This window comes from Poecilia formosa, unplaced genomic scaffold (assembly GCF_000485575.1).
Source record: "Poecilia formosa unplaced genomic scaffold, Poecilia_formosa-5.1.2 Scaffold263, whole genome shotgun sequence".
In the NCBI taxonomy this organism is placed as follows: domain Eukaryota; kingdom Metazoa; phylum Chordata; class Actinopteri; order Cyprinodontiformes; family Poeciliidae; genus Poecilia; species Poecilia formosa.
Genome location: NW_006800202.1, coordinates 329,698 through 353,420, shown reverse-complemented (window position 1 = coordinate 353,420; position 23,723 = coordinate 329,698). Strand labels below are relative to the sequence as shown.

The 23,723-nt window shown below is 38.8% G+C and overlaps 1 protein-coding gene across 1 annotated transcript in view; it reads right to left on the bottom strand.

The window, feature by feature from the left end:
• The window catches only part of sv2a (synaptic vesicle glycoprotein 2A), a 31,362-nt gene continuing 7,639 nt past the window's right edge, over positions 1–23,723 (bottom strand). The window contains exons 2-13 of the mRNA XM_007570540.2: positions 19,877–20,634; positions 10,764–10,944; positions 9,332–9,483; positions 9,055–9,188; positions 8,639–8,728; positions 8,455–8,562; positions 8,274–8,362; positions 7,840–8,004; positions 7,513–7,646; positions 6,759–6,965; positions 5,095–5,254; positions 1–4,247 (exon numbers count right to left, since the gene is read on the bottom strand). Coding sequence (XP_007570602.1) covers positions 4,064–4,247; positions 5,095–5,254; positions 6,759–6,965; positions 7,513–7,646; positions 7,840–8,004; positions 8,274–8,362; positions 8,455–8,562; positions 8,639–8,728; positions 9,055–9,188; positions 9,332–9,483; positions 10,764–10,944; positions 19,877–20,486 — 2,214 coding nt within the window. The 5' untranslated portion in view covers positions 20,487–20,634 and the 3' untranslated portion in view covers positions 1–4,063. The remainder of the gene's footprint in view (positions 4,248–5,094; positions 5,255–6,758; positions 6,966–7,512; positions 7,647–7,839; positions 8,005–8,273; positions 8,363–8,454; positions 8,563–8,638; positions 8,729–9,054; positions 9,189–9,331; positions 9,484–10,763; positions 10,945–19,876; positions 20,635–23,723) is intronic.

Genomic DNA, 23,723 nt, shown 5'->3' with positions numbered 1-23,723 from the left:
ATCTTTTCCACTTGTTTATTGTTCATTATTTTCATAACGTTTTGTTATAGTTCCAAAGGATCACATCAAAGTGCGATCCTGATCAAAAATCAACATGGAGGAATCTCACACACCTCTAAACAAAACTGCATCTGCACTTTTAATCTAACTATGATCCATAACTGGTGTTTGACATTGATGATTTTACTGTATTATCTCATTCTCATTTACAAAATACATAAAATCAAAAGACAACATACAGCATTGTTCATTTACACTTTTTTTTATCACTTTTTTATATTTGATTCCACAGTTTCTATACTTACAAACAATCAACTACATTTTCTACAGCACGGTACAGTGACAAAGGTGATAATTCTTTGTTACGTTTAATTTATGGTGATGCACTTGTATCGACAGAAGCCTCAAGACCAAGAGTGGTTTTAGAGAGTCACACACAAATGTTAACTTTTTTATTCCATGTCTTCATTAGTGGGAGAGTTTATTTTTGATGTAATGTTGTGCGGAGTAGTTCTGAGCAGTCAGTGAAAAACACAGCAGTCAGGGCGATTTTCAGATTGATGATTGAAAAAGAAAATCTCATTGAGAGGTGGAGTTAAAACTTTAAGGAACAGACATGTTAAGGAGTGAATTGTCTCCATCTTAAACAAGCCAAACTTTTAGAAAAGTTTAGAATTATTTTATATTTTAGGTGTGAATTCTCTTTTAATCTTCCCTGCTCAGAGCAGCTGTCTACTGCAGGTAAGACGCCAACAGCTCAACACTACTCCACACAGCCACAATTCAAATACGCTAAACAATCCCTTCAGTGGAAAAAGGCCAGCATGTAGTAATGTGCTTCAACTGCCAACAACTTTGTAAGAGACAAACACCCAAACACTTATTGCTTTGTTAACTTTTTGCACTCACAACTGACTGTTGCCTAGGCAACAAGTTAATTATACAAAAACACCCTGTAACATAGGCTTAGATATGTATGAGAGAAGCGTGTTAGCATTTTAACAGCACTCTCTGCTAAAACAGAGGAATCTTGATGTGTGACATGGGCTGGTCTGCAGAGAATTTATTTCTTACATGTGCAGTTTCTGTTTTTCAGGGTTTATCAGTGTGCTTCTGAGAGGGTGTGATGGACATTTTGCAATGTAGTCTGCTAATTATTTTGGCTTCTGAAGTTTTTTGCGAGTCAAAGAGATTTGTTTTTTTCTAGGGCACCTGAACTGTCAAACTTGGCGTTTTGAATCAGTTTCAGAGAGAAAATAAAAGTGTTTCTGCTCTACATGAACAAACAGGAAAAAACGACTTTAGTATTGTAAAGACCATGGGGGGAAATCATTTAAAAATCCTACTAGTGCTATTATAGTTTATTTTATTTACATATATTTATATCTATAGCAGATCTCTTGTCATAATGTGTAAACTCAGGCCACAGAAAATATTTGGCAATAATTCATGACAGGTGGTACTCATGGCACACAAATAGATGATGGATCAGGTGATAAATCTAGATCAGCGTAAAGTAAATGCAAATAAACGAGGGGTCGTTTTCTTTTTGCAGAACTGTGTAAACCTACAGCATGTTCACAACATCATCATTTGGTCGATTAAGGTTGTGCTTTCATTAAATGTTCCCCTGGTTCTTCATTACTTGTCCAGCCTAATGCGCATCAGGATGAGTGTCAAACAACACAAGGCTCTCAGAATTGTGCACAATGCACTCTTAGTGCAGTGGTTTGGCTATATATTCAATTGAAACTACATATGGCTCCTATCCTACAAAATGGCAGTTTGGACAAGAAAAACTGGTCTGACATGATTAATTTTCCAAATTCTGGAAAGCAGCTGTGAATATAAGTGGGAATGCATGTGACCTGTATGGAATATATGATAATTGTTAGTGATCTCTTTCTGATAAGTGTGCTTTTATGTCTTGCTCCTATCATATGCTAAAGTCCAGGAAAAGACTTAATTATCCTGCATGTTAAATTAATGTCCCAATCAGTTCTGTGTTCTAACAATAATCAGGTTAAAGGTGTAGCCCTGATGGTGTTGAATTTAATATATTTAATTCATAAAAGGCAAATAAAGCTTGTTATCCTATATCGGTTAATTGGGATGAAGGTAAACTGCAAAAATGTTTCGGTTCAGGACTTGTGAGTCACTAACAACTAAAAGTCCTGGAGCATCAACATCTTGAAGTTGCAGAAACCAGCAGTCATACTGAGAGTACCAGCAGAAATATTGTTTGGTTAAATGAGAGGATTTAGATGATTGGGTCTCCCATTTCAGCTACTGTATCACATGCTAATGGTAGCTACTCATGATAAATTGATGCACAGTATGTAAAGCGTATTGATCAAACTGAAAGGAGACACCAGCTACAATGTTTTTTAGTTTTTCCATAACTATTGAGCAAGTGTTTAAAGTGAATAAAACTGAGACCAGAGTGAAACACTTAGCAACACATGTTGCTAATGTTAGCAGCTGCACAGCCCACCTGTTAGCTCATCTATGCAACCACTGAATATTTACTAACACACAAAAAAAAGAATCAGGCAGCAAGAAATCAGCTAATATAAGGAATTGTGAGGGAGTTGGTGAATTCACCAAACATAGAAAGTCAGTTTCACTAAATTGAAGTTTGGTGTGCTGAACATCTACAAAAGGTTTAAAGATGATTTTTCTGTAGGCTGGTATTCATGGTGCGCTAACCTGACTGAACCATGGATTTTCCAAACCGCCCCACCCCTATCATTGTAAAAAATAAAGGTGCATTTATGGAATGATTACAGACTTAATAAATAAACAACCATTTGCCAGGTTTCAGTTGCAAAGATGACTCACAACTGTTAAAATTTTGAGTTCTCAGTGAAAACTTAAACGTGACTGCGATTAGCTAACTTCTCTACATCGATCATGATCTTCTTTCAGACATTTCAAGTTTTGCATCGTTTCGTGCAGTGTGCTCTAAAACACCTGGGAAGGACTGTTAAAGGTACCAAGAAATATAGAACTAGTGTCCTGTCAAGATACTACAGAAATTTGATAGAGAACAATATATGAGCAAATGTAGTAAAACTCTGTTTACATGTTATAGTCTGGATTTTCAAGTTTACATACAGTTCATACTTTGTGACATGCATAACACCCTCTGAAACATCTTAAAGACACACATCCTGTATATTCATAAAGGAGAAGGGAAAAGGCAGTTCTCACAAAGGGACATACAGTTTGACTGGAATAATGGCTAACTGGGAGATTCTGAACATTTTCCTTGGGAAAATGTTCTCATGACAAATGGTTGTGCTTTAGATGGACAGACACAGAAAGCTTGTCTCGAACTCATCCCTGTTCTGGTGCGATCCAAAGTGATGCCATAAAGGGAGGGAGATTCATCTCCGATTCGTAACGATAACAAAAGCAAACCCAGAATGTTCTATTATCTACAAAATGGCAGTTAGTCTAGACACCAACACAAGACCTCAGGAGAGACAGAGTAAGGAAGGCCAAGACAGACACGTCTTGGTGTTCCCCCGCAGAGTCAAAAATGCTTCCAATCAAGGCAGGAATTGTTGCATTTTTGAGCAGATGTCCAACAGAGATGAAGAACTCACAATTTCAAAGGTGAGTTGATGTCGCTCAAAAGAATGGAGGTGAATACGGACAACTCTGCAATGATGGCTAGTGGTCATTTCTATGAGTCTGTTTGCGTTGCTAACTATGAGAGTCACTGACCTCCAACCCTGGATGCTTTTACACTGAGGGGGACAAAACTTAATGGAGTTACATCTACATTGGTTTACTGTTTTTTTCATCTCCAGATTTTAGTAAACATCAACAAACACAATCTTTTTCTGGAATTATCAGGATGCAGCAACAGCACTAACCTTTACTCTCATGGCTGAATGTTGCACCTTAACAAATTCATGTTGTAGTTTACTGTTTTACTGTGGATGTAGGTGAGTGTGGGGTGGGGTCAGAGGGCACGATTTGATGAACTTTTGAGCCGTTTCCTCTGCAGTGTGGCTAAAGCTCTGCTGCCCTCTGCAGAGCTGCAGGCGCCACACTATTGGAGCACTTGACCCCGCGTCTCTGGTAGTTTGAGGGCGAGAAAACTGCCTGCTGCCAGCGCGCCAGAGGCAAACAGGATGGGCACGGCCTTGGTTATGCCAACGAATGAAGTGAAGATGCTGATGCCGAGCACAGCTGCTAATTTACACAGAGCGTTGAGGAAGCCAAAAGCCGTGGTTCTGAGGAAAGAGGAGAGAACAACAGTTACGCTGGATTCGTGTTGGAAGTTCAATAAGTGTTTAAGGAGAGTACAACTGAAGCGTTTAACTGAAAAAAGCTTGGAAATAAATTCAGGAGAAATATCCTGTTCAAAAGAGAAACTTTCACAGTTTTTGTAAAAGTTGCTAAAAAAGAAAGTTTTTAATTATAATGGGATGCAGGGAGTTTTTTGTTTTAAAGAAATGTTAAATGTTAAAAAGAAATAACTCCTGATTGCCTCTAATCAGACAACATCTAAAATCGTCAATTTCAGACATCTAAAATGTCTAAAATCTTCTAGACGACATCTAAAATCCTAAGATGTTATGCTGTTTTACTGTTATGATCTTTCTTAGTTAAAAGAGAAGATATCTTAGTCTTAATGAGATTTAAAACTCATTAAAGAACCCATGTTTTCTCATTTAAACAAGATACTGCTCCTTAATTTATTTCCAAACTATGAATCAAATAAACTGAAGAACATCTCAGGATTTTTTTATGCCATTTCTTATTATAACCTGTTGATGGTGGTATTTCCCCTTCAATCGTATCTAAAAGCTGATCTCTGATAGAAAACATTTTATTTTGCTCCTCTTTATCTAAATTATTCTATTTTTAAATCAGTTTTAGATGCATACATGTAATAATTAAATCTGCTTTATGAAAACCATTCAATGCCAAAATGAGCTTTGCAGTCCAAACAGCAGCAATAATTTCACCCCACAATGTCGTCTGTCCCTGAAAGCCGACCAATCACAGAAGGCAGGTCCTCTGACATCATTCAGTGCTGCTGCCTTCAGGACGTCAGAGCACGCCTAAATCACCCACCTCTTGTGAGACGGATAGAGCTCGACGGTCAGCACGTCCAGGGAGTTCCAGGAGGCGATGCTGATCCCACCAAACAGGCACAGCAGAGCGATCATGGCTGACTCGCTGTTGCCGAAAGACAGGAAGAAACAGCTGACGCAAGAGATGACGCTGGAGCCGGCTGTGAAAAAAGGAGACAAGCAGAGACGCAGCGTGATTACTGTTGACAGGCCACTGTATATTTTTAACCTGAGAGTTAAACCAGAGTTACTTGAATTAACAAGAACTATTTTCATTAATGGTCTCGAATCTTACTGTAAGGTAACGTGTTTTTAAAAACGGCAAAATAACTGATGTTTTCAACTGATTCAAGGTGAACTGATTCCAGTCCTAATATGTTTTCTGTCTAGTAATGGAGCCATCAGAACATTTTGTACCCATCATGCATCAGTGTGGATGCAGAGGACATTTTGTACCTGCTTTGACACCTGAATGATTGGATGTAATTTTTTTTCTACCCATTATTTAAAGTAAGGAAATGTGATTATGTAATTCCAAAAAATGGTATTTACAAGCAGGATGTTTATTATTATTATAGTTTGATTAGGGGTCATAATTTGACATTATATATGAGTCAACAAACTCAAAATAAACAACAGGTAAATTTCCTAGGAGTACAGAAAGGAAGCAGGATGGTATGAAATTGCAAATGTGATTTCCTGTAGGACTTAAGCTACCTTTGCTAACAAAAGATTTTTATGTTTTGTTCAAATATAAGAAAAATGGCAAGTATGTACATAAATCTAATTTACTTCATTGTTGATTTTGATCAGAAAATGCTGTTTAAGTCTGGTTAAACTTCAACAGGTCGTGACCTGGTAACATTGTATGCGTCTTTGGGGAAGATCGACACTAGGGGGTGCTATAGCTCCTCCTGAATGAGATGATATCACTCCCATAACATCCCCAAGAAAAAACAGAGTACTTTTCAACTTGATGTCATATTTCATTCAATCTGATTGTGATTATATTTATTGTGAAGTTATAAAGCAGAAAATAATGCCTAATAAACAATTCATGTTCATGTCATGTCAGTAATTATAAATATAGTTCTGAATTAACAAAAAACCATAAGCAGTCATGCAACACTGCTTGCTGTTTTATTCAAGGGCTGTTTTTTCTTGAAATGCACAAAATATCATATGAGTTGCACATCTACTCTTTGAGCTGCCTTGTTGCTGAAAAAGTGCTACATAAATAAAACTTCTTCTTCTTCTGTTAGGAGCCTGAGAACAGGACCAACACGCAGCTATGAGCGTTCAGAGATTGATTGACACCCATAAATTAGCACCAAACATGGTGCTAATTTATGGGTTGTATTTTTTGGTCACTCCCACAACATTTTAAACATTCAGCCTCAGATCTGGATTTTAGTGCACAATTTAACAATTTTAGGACAATTTAGCATATTTATGCTGTTTTTAAGTTATGTTACAACATGCTGTGTTGCATGAATTTAGCAAAACGCAAGACAAATGCAAAATGTTCAAACATTTGTTTGGGACTAAGACATTTATGATTTAAAATGTCATAAGTCAAAGATTTATTTACACTAGCTCTCTCTCCTTCTCCAGTACTTTCATCTGAGCAAATGCTACATCTAGTTGTCCCGTTCTCTGTCTTACCAAGCATCCTCAAACGCCCAATCTTGTCCATGAGGAGCGCAGACACAATGTTACCTGGCAACACTGCCAAGGTACCCAGGAAGCTGACGAAGTAGACCATGTAGGCGTTATTTTCATCACTGACGTCACTGAGCAGGCAGCCTTCTTTGTTGTGCAGGAAAGTGCTGTTTATGAGCTTACAGTTGATCAGACGGTATTTAAAAAGATCTGCGAAGGCAGAACAGGTGTCGGTAAAAAGCAGCAGGGATAAAAAGAACTTATATATCAGAAAATAATAAAAAAAAAAAAGCAACTTCAGCTAATTAAACCTAACCAACAAAAACATACAACAGATTCTATCATCATTACTGATCGCAGCCTAAAAACACAATGATGGCATCCATACAGCACTGGAATAAATATAGCACTTGAAATGATGAGTTTCTGTGATTTTACTTATTATAGGTAAATGTCTGGGTAAAATGAACATTGTTCTTTTATTCTATGAACTCAGAAATGGTCAAAATAACGAGAAGGATGCATTGCTTTCAGACCTCAAGTAATGCAGAGAAAACAAGTTTATATTCATTTAGAAGCAACAACACTAATGTTTTAACTCGGGAAGAATTCAGAAATCAATATTTGGTGGAATAATCATCAGGTTTTCAGTCGGGTTCAGTGCAGTGGACTCTTCATTTTTTCCAAAGATGTTTAATGCTTTTAGATTTTGGACTACAGTTTCCAGAACCACTGAGCCCGTGTGTGAATTCCTCACCAGTGTTGTAAAAGAGGGTGGCAATAAATGTGCAGTTCTTGAAAAAAGTGTTGCTGGAGGTGATATCCTCAAAGTAACACTCTTCAAACAGCGAATCTTCGAACACCATAGATCTCATTTTCACATTCATGAACCTGCAAACAAGTACATGAGCAAATAAAATAACCTGCAAGTCAAACAGTGTTTCTAAAAAGAATAAAATCTGCTTCAAACTGACAGTAACAAAACATAACCTATGATAAAAATGAAAGCACTGATGACAGAAACCATTTTTCCCTCTTGCAGTTTCTCCTGTCAGCCTGTAATGAGGGACCTCAGCAGACTCACTTGTCGTTGAAGTACTGCCCCTGACGGTGGACCTGGTTCTCCAGAGTGAAGTTAAAGGTGACATGCTCCACTTTCTCCTTGACAAACACCTTGGTGCGCGAGGCATACTCCTGCTTCTGCAGGTACTTGATCATGTCAGGGAACCACACGGTCAGGCCGTAGTAGCTGCAGGAAGAAAAAGAAAATCAGTCCCAAAAAGCCAAACTGTGGAAAATTCACACAAAACCTTTACTTTTCGAAAGCACCTTTTCAATGGCTTCACAGGAACAGAAATATTGTGCACCTTTAATTTAAAATGAATCAAAGCAAGTTAGTAGAAATGTTGCTGTTTTATTTTACTCTCTCCCACTATTTTACAGAAAGTGAATAACTGTACATTCTTAATCCTTTAACTCTGTCAGAAAGTCTGGCTGACAGCATCAACCTGGTCTTACCTGAAGGACATGGAGAACCACACGGCCATCATCATGTAGGTGGTGCGGCGGTACTCAGGGGAGAAAATGGTTTGGAAATTATTCCACACCTGAAAGAACACAAAACCACAGAGATACTGATTACATTTAAGGAACAATGGCAAGAAGAGAGCAATCAGTCAGAGGCATCTCTGAAACCAACCTGGTGGAAAAGTGAGGAGAGTTTTAGCCTCCATTTCTCATGCCAGGCCGCACTGTCGCTCATGTTCACCAGCTCATCTATCTGCTTCACCGTTTTAATGGTGGTCACCTGGCAGCAAGAGATCTCATCTTCAGTCCTTCATTTTCACTTATGCTCAGTATCACCTGTGCTGTGTGCGACTTACAGAGAAGACCCTTTCTGGGTAACCTTTGGCCCTCATGTTGGTGTCATGGACCTGCTTCAGAATCATCCACGCCTCGTCATGCTTCCCATTCTGCAAAAGGAAAACAAGACAAATAACTAGAGCCCTGCTGAAGGACATGCTGAAGGGTGTCTGAGAATCAAACATTATTTCTGCATTAAATCTATGTGCCAAAACTTTCTCCAGCTAAACAGAAACAAAACTGAAGTTATTATCTTTGGACCTAAAGAGGAGCGAACTAGAGTCAATGCACAGCTTCACTTATTACAGCTGGGAACTTGAGATAAGGTCCGAAATTTGGGTGTAGTGATGGACTCTGACCTGAACCTTCAGAGCCACATAAAGACAGTTACAAATGAACTTGATTGAAGCATCGGGGGAGGAAGCTGGCAGCTCACCTCCAGGTAGAAGCGGGGGCTCTCAGGCATGGTGGAGAGGGCAGAGATGGCGGCCACAGACGGGAAGGCACACACCAGAACAAAAACCCTCCAGCTGTGGAACTGGTAGGCCGAGCCCATCTGAAAGCTCCAGCCTAACAAGGACAGATAATCAAAATAGTCCCATCTGGCCAAACATACACGGTTCCGGTTCTTTTAATGCCTTATTTTCATTCATTATGTCCTGAAATGACGTTCCAAACAGAGCCTGACTCAGAGACCTGTTTGTTTTTCTCACCGTAGTGTGGGATGATGGCCCAGGCCATGGCGGAGGCGTAGATACCGCCGATCATCCAGAACATGCAGAGCCAGCTCAGGTGCTCTCCACGCTTCTCCTGGGCCAGGAACTCAGAGTAATAAGAAAACACGATCGGGATGGAGCCTCCGATGCTGCAGAGTTACAGAGAGAGGCAGAAAAGCAGAGAAAGAGGCGATCAAAAGATGAATTGTGCTCTTGAAAGGGAGGTAAGAGAAAATGAAGGCCAGTGTTGAGACGTATTTAAGCAGAGAAAACATTCGAAGTGGGATTTTTGTGTTGAAGCTCTTAGGAAGGGGTTTGAAATAAACCCAATTTTTGGATTTTCTACATTGTTCTGATGCAAAAGGCCCCATTCAACTGATATTCAGCATTTAAAACTCCTTGCAATGAGTCTTTTGCTTATCTTCTCTGCAGAAATGCTTTCATTCAGTCATATGGAGGATTTTCAGGCATGATTGGCTTGTATTAGGATCACACTTTGACTAGGCCACATCAATTATTTGTTTGTTTTTTATAATTTCAGTGGAACTGCTGTAGTGCCCCAAATCTTTAATCTGCAAAATAAGTAAATGAATAAATGAATTCACACACTTCACTGCAAAACCACAAAACCTTACCTTGTATTTTCATCCAGATTCTGGAGCAAATATTTTAGTTCACCTGAAATAAGACAAAACTAACTTACAACTAACTTTTCAGCAAGAAAAATGAGCTGATATCTATAATTATCAATATGGATAGTTATTGATTAGTTTTTGTTTTAAATGTATAAAATATTGCCAAACTGATGACGCGACCTTTCCTGTTTTATCCACAGTTTTCACTCTGCTCCGTTAGTTTTTTAATTTTAAGCAGTTAGGAGGCGTGGTGGTGAAACTTTAAACTGCTGCTGCCTGTGTTACTCCACAGGCTGTTGCTAGGTAACCAAGGAGTGCGTGAGTTGCTAGGTAACCAAAGATTGAGTGAGTTAGCAGGTGCCGCCATTGGCTTCATTAGCTCTGCCTACATCTCCCACAATGCTGTGCGGGTCTGGATCAGAATTGAGTCAATATTCTATATATTGAATATTGAATATTTATCACATTGTTAAATATTGTTATTGATTTATTGTCCAACCCTAATCTATGGGAATCATTGTGCTTCCACACAGTGCCAGGTTGGTTTTGATTTTTTTTCTCTCGATAAGTGAAAATGTACATTTTAATGTCTCTTTCTATACTTTTAATTTTAAAAATATATTTTTGAAGACATGAACTCATCACTTTGGACTCAATATGCTCTTTTGCTGCATTTTCGGTGCCTTTCCCTTGATGTATTTTGTGATTTTGAGCATTTCACTGCTCGTCACCTCAGCTGCTGTTTATGCATCACAGTGGCTGTGACTCCCTGCGTGATTCATCTGCCTGCTTACCCGACGCCAGAGGCCAAACGGCAGAAAAGGAAGGAGCTGTATCCCTGGACGAAGGACGAGAAGAAGGCGAACACGCTGTTTATGGAGAGCGAAATGAGCAGGGTCTGTCTCCGACCGATCCGATCAGCCAGGCCGCCCCAGACGAAGGCTCCAACCATCATCCCCAGGTACACGATCAGACCTGCGAGGAAGAGGAGCGGACAGGGACGAGTCGGTCCATCAGCAGCGTGAAATGATTGGAAGAGATGAAGTAGAAAGGCAGACAGGATGATAATGAGTTATTATTCTCGGATAAACTCACGCCTGGCACTTCAAGGCTTCACTTTCACTCTCATTAGATTTCTAATTTGCTGTAAATTACTTCCATGGGAAATCTTATTGGACTTCTAAAAAGATTTGCATTAAAGATGAAACGTTACGGGAGAATTGAAGAATAATCCTCTGAAATGTTTCATGCAAAAAAATGGAGCATCAGTTGTTTAGAAAAAACTCTCTCAGCTGACGGTTATTAAAATCTGAGTTTTTAATATAGTTGAGTGTTATCAGGGATGAAAAGAACTGATTATTTTTTTGTGCTTAAGTGAAGGTTTTTATTTAAATCAAGCTGAAAATGTATTGTCAACATTCAAATATGGAGCAAAGAGTATTGTTTTGCATGACAAAAGAGAAAAAGGTTACTGCATACATTTACATAATGTTTAGTTAAAGGCCAAACTAAAGTGTTATTTTGTTTACTTGCAATGTTCAAATCTAGAAAAATATCAATTTAATCAGTTTTAGTTGTATTTCATTAGTTGAAGTAGGTTTATCTCTTCACCTAATGAAGAGATAAACCTAGTTTATCTCTTATTGATTATTTTCCAACAATCAATATTGTTGGAAAATACTGATTTTCCAACAATATTTGCAGGAGGGTAGCTGGAAAATTTCCTGCATTTTATTAGTTTGATAATTTGCACTTGGTGGAAAAAAGACAGATTTTTTTCTCAAGTTGGTATGAAATATTCTTCCTGTAAAGTTAGAACGCAGTGAAAAACGTAAAAACACGGTTCTTACACAATGTTCATTTTTTCATTCCTTATCTTTCCAAACCTGAAGGTATAATTTTTCTGGACATTTCAGTCAAAATATTTACCTTCAACAACTATCTGCAGATTACACAAACAACCTGCAGATGAGACTGCAGAGTGTAAAGTATTGGGTCATTTTTGGCATCCAGAATAACTCAAATTTAATTTCTATTTTAAAATCTGTGGCTCTGCATGTCAAACTAGGTTTAACAAATCCAGATTCTTCAATTATCTGATTTGTCGGTGTGAGTGCATTGAGTCAAGTCAAAAACCAAAAGACTGATGGGTGAAAATTTTAAAATTAAGCTAATATGAAAGCTAATGTAATTTTAATGTAAATCTATGTAGAAATGTCTGTAATTATTAAGCATTATTAGAGATACATATCCTTGAATCAGCAAGAAAGTCTAGAAAATCAAACATTTAATGCTCATTTTTCATCCAAAGCTTGAAAATGGTTCAATGAAATTAACATTTGGTGCATTTCTAATGCAAGTTATGCACTGAGGTCCCTGTTAGGTGTTTGAAATATATTTAGCAGGTTTTCTATAGAGTGATGTTCACTTTGTTGATCTCAAACTGCTAAATTAGTCGACTGTATTTCATACATGACGATACAGACAGAAGTGTGACAGTGTTTTTATCTCCCTGTGGATGAACCCATGTGTTCATCCACAGCTTCAAAATGGTAAGAAACACTGAGAGCCAAAGTATCATTAGTATTTCTAGTTGCAGTCTAAACTAGGCTTTGTGTTTCAATTAAGATACACCAACGTCTACAACGGAGTCAATGAAGTTGAATAGACCGTTTCCCAGGAGGCAATTACTGATTGTGTCTTTCACGCCGCTGCCGAGCCGAGTCACAGTTTTAGTAGAACAAGCAATTTAATGGGAATACTGCCATTTTCCAACTAAGCAGGGGAGAAGGATTGATTTATAGACTATCCAGTATAATAGGTAGTGATTTGTCCCTTTCAACTTGTTATTACTGAAATTGATACGTCACAGATTGAAACAACTGACTGTTTCGCAGGAGTCAAGCAGGCCCGTTGTGGAGGACTGAACTGGAAATCCTCTGTTCTGGGTTTTTATGTTTGTGTGAATCTCTAATTAAAACCTTTTGCTTGGAGCACCGAACCCAGCTGTGAACATGAATGGATGCGTTCAGCAATAACTCAACCCCACATTGATTGATCACAGAAAGGAATCAGTTTGGGAGGGAGGAACGTGGTGAGCTTATGCTGTTGTGTGGTTTGACCAAAAACAAACTATTTTATTTATGGCAACAAAAATGTTGAAATAATAATTGCTGCTGATAACACTAGATTTAAAAGTTTAGCGATGCTTGTTTAAAAAATGTCCGACACGTTAGAGATGGAAGATTCTGGACTCTTTGAATGATGATCAGGAAGGCAAACAACAGAATCAAAATCAGAGCTGGGACTCAACATGAGCCACATCCCTTCCACTGATCCACTCACTCACAACCTGCTCCTTACTTAGCATTGAGCTAAATATCTAGCTCTGCTAAAACATTTAGCTCTATGCTAAGTATTTAGCTTGGTAACTAAACATTTATTTTGGAGCTAAATATTAAGCTTGCTAACTTATTGTTCAGCTTGCTAACTAAATATGTAGCTTGGAGCTAATTGTTTGACTCTAATCTATATATTTAACTCCAAATAAAATATTTATTTGAAAGCTAAATATTTGACTTGCTAACTAAATATTTTTTGTGAGCTAAATATGTAGCTTTCTAGCTAATTATATAGCTTGCAGCTTCATTTTTGATTGTGTAACTTTACTAACAATCCAAATAATTCAATGTCCATTAAACTGAAGTTCTTCTATATGATGATATTTTATTTGTTTAAAACGTTGTACGCAAAAGACAAAATTAATGTCTCCATTTCAAGAGACTTGTTCTGTCTGTGGAAATGGATCTGGATCTGCTGTGTTCATGCAACGTCATCAGGCTGTTATGCACAGATACACTCTTGTGCTCTAAATTTGTAGACAGATGTTGATCAGGTGCAAATTCTGATCTTAAACCTCAAAAAAGCTCAAAAAAGCTGGTAACTCAGGGATTAGCCATGAAGACTTAAACTGACCTCGGATTATGTCTGCAAAAGGCAAATCTACTCCAGTCAACGACCTCTAACACGTTGAAATGCAGCCGTAATGAGACATTAGTCCATCAGCATATTGGTATTTTTACTTATCTAAAAATACACACCTTAATAATATGCAAAGAAGAGAAACATTACTATAAATGTGATTAAGTGAGCATGAAAAATAAAAGAGAAACTAACACATAACTATCAGAAGGCAGAATGCAAAGTTGAGCAATAAAATGGTGAAAATACTAATTCAAGACTCATGAATAAAAACATGGAAAAACTATGTAAATCAGAGGTCATTTAGGAAGAAGCCACAGCTTACAGTTCCTACAAAACCTTTCCAGATTACAACCACAAACTTCAATCTTTTTAATCACAGAAAAATTTCAATCATTTTGGCTGAAACTGAACAGTTCCTGAAAAAAGACTGAATATTTAACTCTCCAGATTGAAAAAAGATTGATAGAGATGTGCTCAGTAAAAATACATGGAAATCTTTGATTGTAACATGAATAAACGAAGGGAAATAAAACATCCTGCTAAGAACTGTACAAAGTATCGACTAGATAAAGAAGATCATCCACTGTTCACGTTGGTATTCATGTGTCAGGCCAACGACTCTGATTATATCTGAGCACCAAGGATGGAAGCTGTTGACCTAAATGAAATCAAAAGGAACGTCCTTGCTTTTCAGATCAAACAGCCTTTTAAAGGCATTTATTAAATTAGTCGTTTTCTGCTTCATCTGAATCGTGTGACTCATTCAGTGAATCTCTGAGAAAAACTGCAGCTCTGTTCTCAGAAAGAAGGTGACTTTTCTCTTCTTTGTCCAATCAACTGCAGGAAACTCTGCATTCATTAACAAAATGAGTCATTTTAAAAGTTATTTCATGTTTCTGAGTAAAAACTACTATTGTCACACATGATTCACACATTTAGATCAGTAGATATGATGGAAACATGATGGTTGTGCTTTCTGAGTACCGGCGAATCAATCACAGTGAGTGACCGGGTCATTCAGTAAAGATCTCTGATTGGATATCGCTGTGGGCTGCAGCACCAATCAGTGGAACCAGATCACCATCTGTCCTGCTGTCGTCACTGCACAAGATGATACATCAGCTTGATGTGTTAATAACCTTCAGAGTTACTAAGAGAAGCCAGGAGTTCAGGCTCAGTCTGTTATCTCTCAAATAACATAAATGAGGCATTAAATGCTTCAGGTCTGCTGTCATTTGAAACATTTAAGATTTACACGTCTGATTAAAACAGGAAAGTAGCGCAGCACTAAAACAAGTCCTGGATCTACTTTTAGCTTCATCTGCCCAAAATAAGGGTCAGATGAAAACTGACTTTGTTTCTTTTCTGTTCTTGCATTTCCTTAGACTGTAGCATGATGCAGTGAGTCCTGGGAGCTTTTACTCTACTTCCTGTTGACAGACAGGTCCTGTTTTGATCATGTCTTGATTCTGCAGGTCAGACAGAAGTAAAGTTGAACACAGCTCAAAATTAATTTACTATTCCACAACAAAGCACTTTTTAAAACACACCATGTTGCTTTGGAAAGCTTTTTACTCCAATTATGAAATTATTTGAAAACTGCCTTTTTAATATCTTCTCAGGTTTTCTTTGTCTAATGTTTAAATTTGTCGGATGATCTGAAACATTTCACAAAACAGCAGTGGTGCAGAAAGGAGGAGAAACGAGCTGGAAAAGGTGTTGGAGAGAAGCAGCAAAGGTGGGCATCTCAGGCGGAAGTGGTGGGAGGAAGAGATGAAGAGCATGAAAAGAGGAGTAAAAAGAGAGAAAAAGGGAGGAGCAGACAGCACGAGTCAACGCTGTGGCAGAGCTCCCTGAGGCACAGGGATAGTGGATGCATGTGGATGTGTGTGGGGAGGGAAAAGAAAGAAAAAACTGTGCAACACTGCAGGACTGTTAGTCTGAGTGGGAGAGATGGGGGTTTAGCTTGGGTTTAACATAATACTACTGCCAATAAAAACACACCATTAAACATAAAAGACCCTCATTTCCACTTACATTTATGTGCAGCAAAGATTTGATGCTAATTATAGCCAGGTATAACGCTTCCAGCTTTCTCGTGCCAGTCTGTCCCACAAGAACCAGTAAATCAGACAGGCCTGATTAGATCTGCCATCTTGTCTTTGTCCCATCTGTTTCCCCTCAACCAGGACAATGAAAATCCACCAAAAGGTTAAACACTTATTGTAATACAGAGAGGTTCCTGGATGCTGCAGGAAAACGGCGCAGCAGCACCGCAATGCACAACGCAGCGCAGCCAGCAGGCCGCCAGAAGGACAGAAATACGGCATGAAATTTCTCACACATCAAAAGCATTTAAGCTCAGTTTGTTCCAGAAGTCATCTCTTTCTCTGCAGAATTCCTACTTTGTGTATTTCTAATAAACTGGCTGCAGCAGCTGCAACCGCTGCAGCTTCATAAGAAGGGCAAGTCAATGACAGCCAGTGTGTTTCTCCTGCGGCTCACTGAGCATCAACGCTGCATCACGATTTGTGTCACTCTGAATTCCCGGCTGCTAGTTTTCTTACTTGATCAAATGTTCCTCAGCAACACGCCCCTGGAACCCCTCGTAAAAAACCGAAGCAGTGTTTTGTGAAATGAGCTGTCACAGCGTCCTCTCTGGGATCGTCTGAAATGTTAACATTCTGCAGCTCATTCTGCAGAGACTCCTCTGCTACGTGCGCTGGGTGTCACATGCAAACAGCGCACGATCCCAGCCCAGTGCTTCAGGTTAAAGACTGTTTAGACTGCATGCTGATGGAGCGCAGCGGGGCGGGCAGAGAGGAGGGAGCAGTCGGAAATCAGGGGATGCAGAGAAGTTGGAGCAAAAAAAAAAAAAAAAAAGCCTCTTCGGCAGTGAGTCAGACATGTTGCATAACAAGCGAAGGAGAGAATGGAGGCCGCTCGTGACTCCTAACTGAAGCCTTCACCCATAAATACTCAAGTATTTTCACAATTTAAACATTTATAATTTTTCTTGCTTCCTCTGGGTGAAATGTTCAGTTTTTATTGAATTATTTTACTGACTGCAGCAGTGCGCCTCCCCTGTAGCGTGCTGTAGGAGCTGACATTAATGCTAAACATCATGGTGAGACCAGCTGCATTTTAAAGCTCCCTGCAGTACAAAATGTACAAATGTGGACAAAGACTCAAACAAGAGCTCAGAAATCTCTGGGCTGTACTCATGTTGCAATGTTTTTGTTTCTTTTTTTTCTTCCTCTGATTATTATTTTTTGTTTGTTTGGTCTTTTAACCCTTTTATTGATATGAATCACCGTCATTTTACTAGTTTAGTTCAGTTGGTAAGAGTCCTACTTTTCTGTTTCTTTGTGAAACAATTAGAGCTCATGCAAAAAGTGCTCTATCAATAATGTCTAATTAACTAAAAAAAAATAAAGTATATCATTGTTTGTGCTCTCCTCCGTCTGTACAGACAACATCCTACAAGTCCATCCCACTCCTGTCATTACCTGTTGCAGCTGTGGCCCTCTAGGAGGCGCTACAAGGCCCTCAAACCTAACTAATTAACTAAGGCACTTTTTTTGACAGTGCCTTGTTATTTATTATTTATGACTCAAACGTGGTGGTAAGTTGTTGTAATTCTGTTTGCATTGTAGCTGCTGTTCATATTGCATCTGGTTTTAATTAACAGAGTTTCACCGTTCAACTGCAAACAATAATTCATCCCATTAAAACTGGCTTTTTCTCAGGCCACTGCTGTAGTGCTGCTCCCTGCAGTGCAGGAGCACACACCTCCATATTGCACCTGAATTTCTCATCTATCCTCCAGCTTTGGGATAATTGTGACGCAGCTGTCGTGAAGTTTTGAGACACATAATTTTGGGTTTTCATATAGTATCGCGTAGATACTGTAAGCCATATTCATAGAAATGAAAAGAAATAAAGGCTTGAAATATTCACTCTATGTTTAATAAATCTATATGAGTGTCGCTTTCTTTTACATTCTGACACAAAATAAAAAATTATCGAATTTCTTCATAATATTCACAGTTTTTTATGTGTAACAACATAAGCAACCTAAAGTGGAAAGTAATAAATCAAGAAACTTTGAAGATAATTTTACTATCTGAGAATAGAAAACAAATTAAAAATTGAAATCAAATGCCAATAGTAATGTTTGTAAGTAATGTATTTTGGATGGAAGTCGATGGTAAAGATTGTTTAACTTAAAAAAGGTTCAAAAATAAGATGTTTAAGTCAAAGTTATTAAATTATCTGCTGTAAATAATTGTGTTTTCTAAACACATGTATGCAATTATTAATATATTAGTCCTTGATATACATCTGGTTCCTGCTGTGTGTCCACCCTGTGCAGCTAACGGCAGACAATCATGTGGTTCTGGACGCTGATTAAACATAAACCCGCAGGGTAGGAAAAACAATCCCGGAGTCTTCAGCTTCCACTCAGTGCAAACAGAGAGCCAGCCGCGCTGCACACAGTGTTAGAAAGACAAACAGCACACACAAAGGAAGCACAAAGCCAGCGCCCCCTTTCACATCCACAGACACAAACAAACACTCAGAAACACAGGTGAAGCGACTGATAACACCGTGAGCCTGAGAGTTCAGTCAGGCTGTCGGGCTCTTGCACGGCCAATTGGGTCCTAAATAGCTGCAGCCTCACAAAATGAAAACTGCAGCGACTGCAAGGATTTTAAATAACAAGGGGAGACAAGTGAAGTGGAAGCAGCTAATGCCAAAGGTACTAAAATTAAAATAAAGAGTCATTAAAAAGCACAAAGTGATTTCAAACTAGAAGCAAAATATGGCAGGTTTTTTTAACATAAAATCAGTTTCATCTGACTTTCTGTAACTACATTCTAGATATCTAAAAAAACACATTTTGACCAGACACAAGTAATGCTACTTGCTAACGGTAATTTAAGATATCTGCATTTACATTCTGACCAGTGAGAATAATAATTCATTATGCTGAATTAAATTACACTATTAACATTTTGACGAGTCAAAATTCCTTTCAAAATACCTGAAATGACGTCACCAGATTTGTCATTTGACGGGTCAAACATCCGTAATTACAATTTAAGATATCTCGAATATAATTATGACTAGTCAGAATTATGCTTCTACATATCTCCAATTTAAATGTGCCTATTCATAATTTGCTTTCAAGATATGTTTGAACAAGTCAAATCTATTTTGCTACTATCTGAAAATACATTAAGGATATGTTGAATTATGGTGTCGTTCAATATATCTTTAATTAGAATTATGACAAGTCATAAGTGAATTGAAGCTATCTGAAATAAGTGTTTCAGATAGTCAGTAATTTATGGAAACCTCAATACAACTCAAAGATAAACAATAAGCAATAAATTAATTAATTGAATGAGAAATTAAAATGAGCTCAATAATTTCCATTTGCATGAATCATAATTTTTCTCTTTTCTCTCTTTCTTTTCACCAAAAACTGAATTATCCCTTTTTTGGAGGACAGTTTTGTTCACAGAGGCTTGTTGTTTATGATATTTTGTTTATTTGTTTTGCATATTTAAAATGTCTTCCAGTTCCAGTGTTAAATGTTCATTAGAATTTAAAGTTTATTGATCTTTCAGGACGTGTTCTTGCATTATTATGCTATTAGCATTATATTACTTGAAAAACGTTTATTCTCAATAACAATTGGGCCAAATTATGATCCAGAAAAATTAGTCATTGTGCAGGCCTACTCGTCAGGATGTAATAAGAGATACCTCAAACAGGTACTTGGTCTAGTCAAAACATAACTAGAAATACCTTAATTTGCTAACATGTCTATTCATAAACCGATTTCAGATATCTATGTAGTGAAATCGATTTTATGTTAAAATGGCCTGCCATACCCAAAACTCGGTTGACTTACCCAGCATGCCTTTGTTCGGCTCTGACAGGCACATGTCCTTCTCCGCACTGGGAAGCACGAAGCCGACCACAAAGATCTCCACGCCGTCGGCCATCAGCGCCAGTCCCAGAACAAAGTAGAGAGTCCACTGGAACTTTCCGTGGCCGCACTCCTGCAGGATGGTCTCGTACTGCTGGGCCAGCTCCTCCCGGTCCTTCCGCACCTCGCCCTCAAACGCCGACAGGTCTCTGAACTGCTGCGCCTCGGCGACTGCCATGCCATCCATGCCGCCGGTTTTCCCAGAGTCACCTCGAGGAATGCCCTGGTACTCGCCCTCATAAATCTCATCGTCCTCGTCGTGACCTTCGGTGGAGTCGCTGTGGCCTTCATCGTCGTTGGCTCGGCTGTCGTTCCGGTAATATCCGCCATCATTGCTCGGCACGCCCGTGTAATCGTCGTCGTCGTCTTCCTCTTCGAAGCGCTTGTAGGAGCGCTTGACATACTCATCGGCCATCTTGTCCACGCCGCGTCCGACCTTTTTGCCAACCTGCTTCTTGGCAACTTTGGCAATGTCTTTGGCGCCGCGGATGAAGTCTGAGCGGCCGTCTCGGTAGCGCCCGTCGTCGTCCATCTTGGATGCTTGGAGGTGGCGGAGAGATGCTGCAGAGGACGGGGGAGATCAGCACATGAGTGTCTGCTGTGGATTTCTGTGGACTGATCCAGGCAGGACCGTGGACAGCTCCCTGCTCTGCTGCTGGTCACCACTCAGACACCAAACCCTGCAGGGAAGCAAAGGAAACGGGGATGTCAGCAGCAGTTAGTGGACTGTAAGTAGTCTAGGAGAAAGACTAAAGCTTCAGGTTCAATTAACTGTGTGGAGAGGAAGCTTCCAGAGCATCCATCCATCCATCACCCGATCCTCAAACAAATCCAAACTAAAATTACCCGGCAGCATGACCAGACATAAGTCCAGTCCAAAGTCTACCTGGTTGTGTCTCCTGGAAGTTCTCCAGGAAACCCTCTTTCTAACATTTTAAGGTGAATTAAGCCATGAAGAGCATCCATGTCGTCTAGTCTATCCAACAGTAGTGGACATTATGAACACTACTACATCATAAACATTAGCTTTGCTAACGCTACAGCGCTATACCAACTTTTTAATTAGCAGAAGCTTCATAGCTGAATATTGCTGACTCAAGCAACTCATTTGTAGCTTAGTCGCTCAAGAAGGTTTCTTTAAAAAAGACATAACGTGAGGAGAGGAAACTGAACTGTTGCATTTACACACTTCAAAACAAGAGCATGGATATAAAAATCTAATTAGAAGAATTCCTAACAGTCAAAAGCCAAAAGTTCAACACAAAACAGCCGAGTAAAGTAGCGTTTCAGATTTATCTGGAAAAAATAATCTAGACGAAGCTAAGTGCGCCAAATGTTTTCAAAGTTAGCAAAAATGCTACAGAGCTAAACGAAGTACTTGCTCCGCTACTAGCATGTTAGCTGATTAGTGAAAGTGTGTCCAGTGCTGTCCAAAGGTTCTGGAAAGATAACCAACATCTTGAATACAGGTCTAGAGCCCAGCTTGATGAGCTCAACCCTGTTTGAGGGGGCGACTGGGACTAAACTCTGTAAACCACTTCCTGTCCAGGCTTGCAAATAAAAATCAGCAGCTTCACCTAAAACCAGAACTGCATTACTAGATGGGTGTGGGTGGACATCAGCTTGGTGCACCCGTCTTATTTTACTTCACAAGTAAACTATAAAGGAGGAGAAGTTATTTGTTCATCAGAAATCACTCAAATGTGCTAAATATTTTAGTGACGAACAATGATTTCTTACAATGACATTATTATCAATATAACGTTGAAGCCTTTCCCAAGCAAGAGTTAGAGATGGAGAGCATTTGACAACACCCATTAAATAAACTGTTAAAAATTATATTACCTAAATCTGATCTGCAATACATCTTAGAGTTAAAGCAAAGCAAAAGTTTATTGTGAAACTGAGTCATTTTCTAAATGCTTCTGACATCTCTAATGAAGTGTGAGTTGGTAATTTAATCGCAGTTAGGCCGGGGGACAGACTAAAAGCTGTTGCAGGCAGTTGATGAAAGATTTAATTAAGTAATTTCATTTTCTTCTACTGAGCAAAGATGATACTGTGGGGATGGGAAGCACGATCTCAGGCCACAGCTAAACAGATGCAGTAAAGTGCAGAGGAGACAGAAAGGAAAACACAATGAATGCTGTTTTAGAGAGTCGAGAATTTCCTCTGTTCCAGTTGATAATGTGTCCATTAAGCCTCTCAAAACCAAGGAAAAGATCAGAACTGCATTCAGATGCATCATACAACAAACTATGGGAGCATAAAACTGTGTATAGTAGCAATCAGTAATATGATACAACCCAGTAAGTTTTGGACTGTACCAGAAGACAACATGGTACAACTTAGTATGCAATAAAGATTAGATGGTGTGAGTTTAAATGGTATGATAGCCTGCAATGAGAATGTTTATGTGAGGAACTAAGTGTGAGATGCAACGTTTTGTAGGGCAACTTTATAAAGTGACACTAAAACAGCCAGCTGTAACTAGACTCTGGGGTTATGATGCAGGTATGATGGCAGAGAGGTAAAGCATGGTCAGATGCAACAAAACGATTAGGTATGACAGGATACACCCTACTTCTCTTCTTACCTGAAACAATATATTTAGTTCATCAACAACCACCACATTTTGCAAAAGACAAAACTAACTTTTTAAATCAGTTACCATGAATCCTGCACTAATGGAGGCAGTAAATGTATCTATAACCTTCAGAAACTGGAAAAGATTATTCACGTGGAGCCCAGAGCTGGTGGTGGGCTTTGGGTTTAAAGTCACTGACTGGGCGAAAATATAAAGAAAAACCTTTATGCACCGAATCGAAAGCTATGGCTTTAATCTGCAGCATTTTGCTCTGATGTCAGAAAGAAGCTCTGGAGATTCCCATCTGCTTCTAAAGAAGTCATAACCAGACGACAGAACCTTCAGCCCATTCACCGCGTCTGAATCTCTGCGTCTCATTTTATCCTTCAGCATTAAAACAGCTACATTTACTGCATGTCTTTTATCTCCTAGAATAGGTTTCTCCCTCTTTATCAGGTGTTGGTGCCTCTGATGGAAGCAGGATATTTTACTTCAGGGACATAAACGATCCATTTAGCGGCAGGCAGCTTTTGGCAGGGAAACGGCCGGGCACCAGAGAAGACGGATGGAGAGAGAAGAAACTAATAAAAGAGCTAAAACACAACACCATTAACATCCGATGGCTTACACCACCAAACACATCCACTCTATAAAATACACTCAGCTCAATTTGTTTAAGGCATACGAGCAAAATGATGCAAACACAGACATTTTGTTGGTGTTTTCTCCTTTATCATATTAATATTTATAACAGCCTAGCTGTGTGTTTGGTTCACCTCAGATTGACCTCGTTGTGAATACAGTGGAGTCCCGTTATCCTCAGGGGTCAGAGGCAACAGAATGCTTATTTAAAGTCACTTTTTTAGCTTTATCATTATTATTTGTTATTTAGCAGCAACAACATAAAGAATTTTGCAGCAGAGGATATCTAAAAAACAGTTCTGTAGCTTTTTTCATTTTTTATCTTTGAAATCTCTTCAAGTTTTCAATGTGAGGAGATTTTAGATTTTGTTCCATCTCAAAAGACTGTGTGTGTTTTTTATCTTTACTGTGCTTCATCAACTTTAAGTGAACATATTGTTTTGCTCTCCCTCTGTCTCTTCCATCTGCTCAGTTTCCCCGTCGTATTCCAGTGTGTTTTGGTTATTTACGTACCTTATAATCTTTCATCAGTAATGTTTG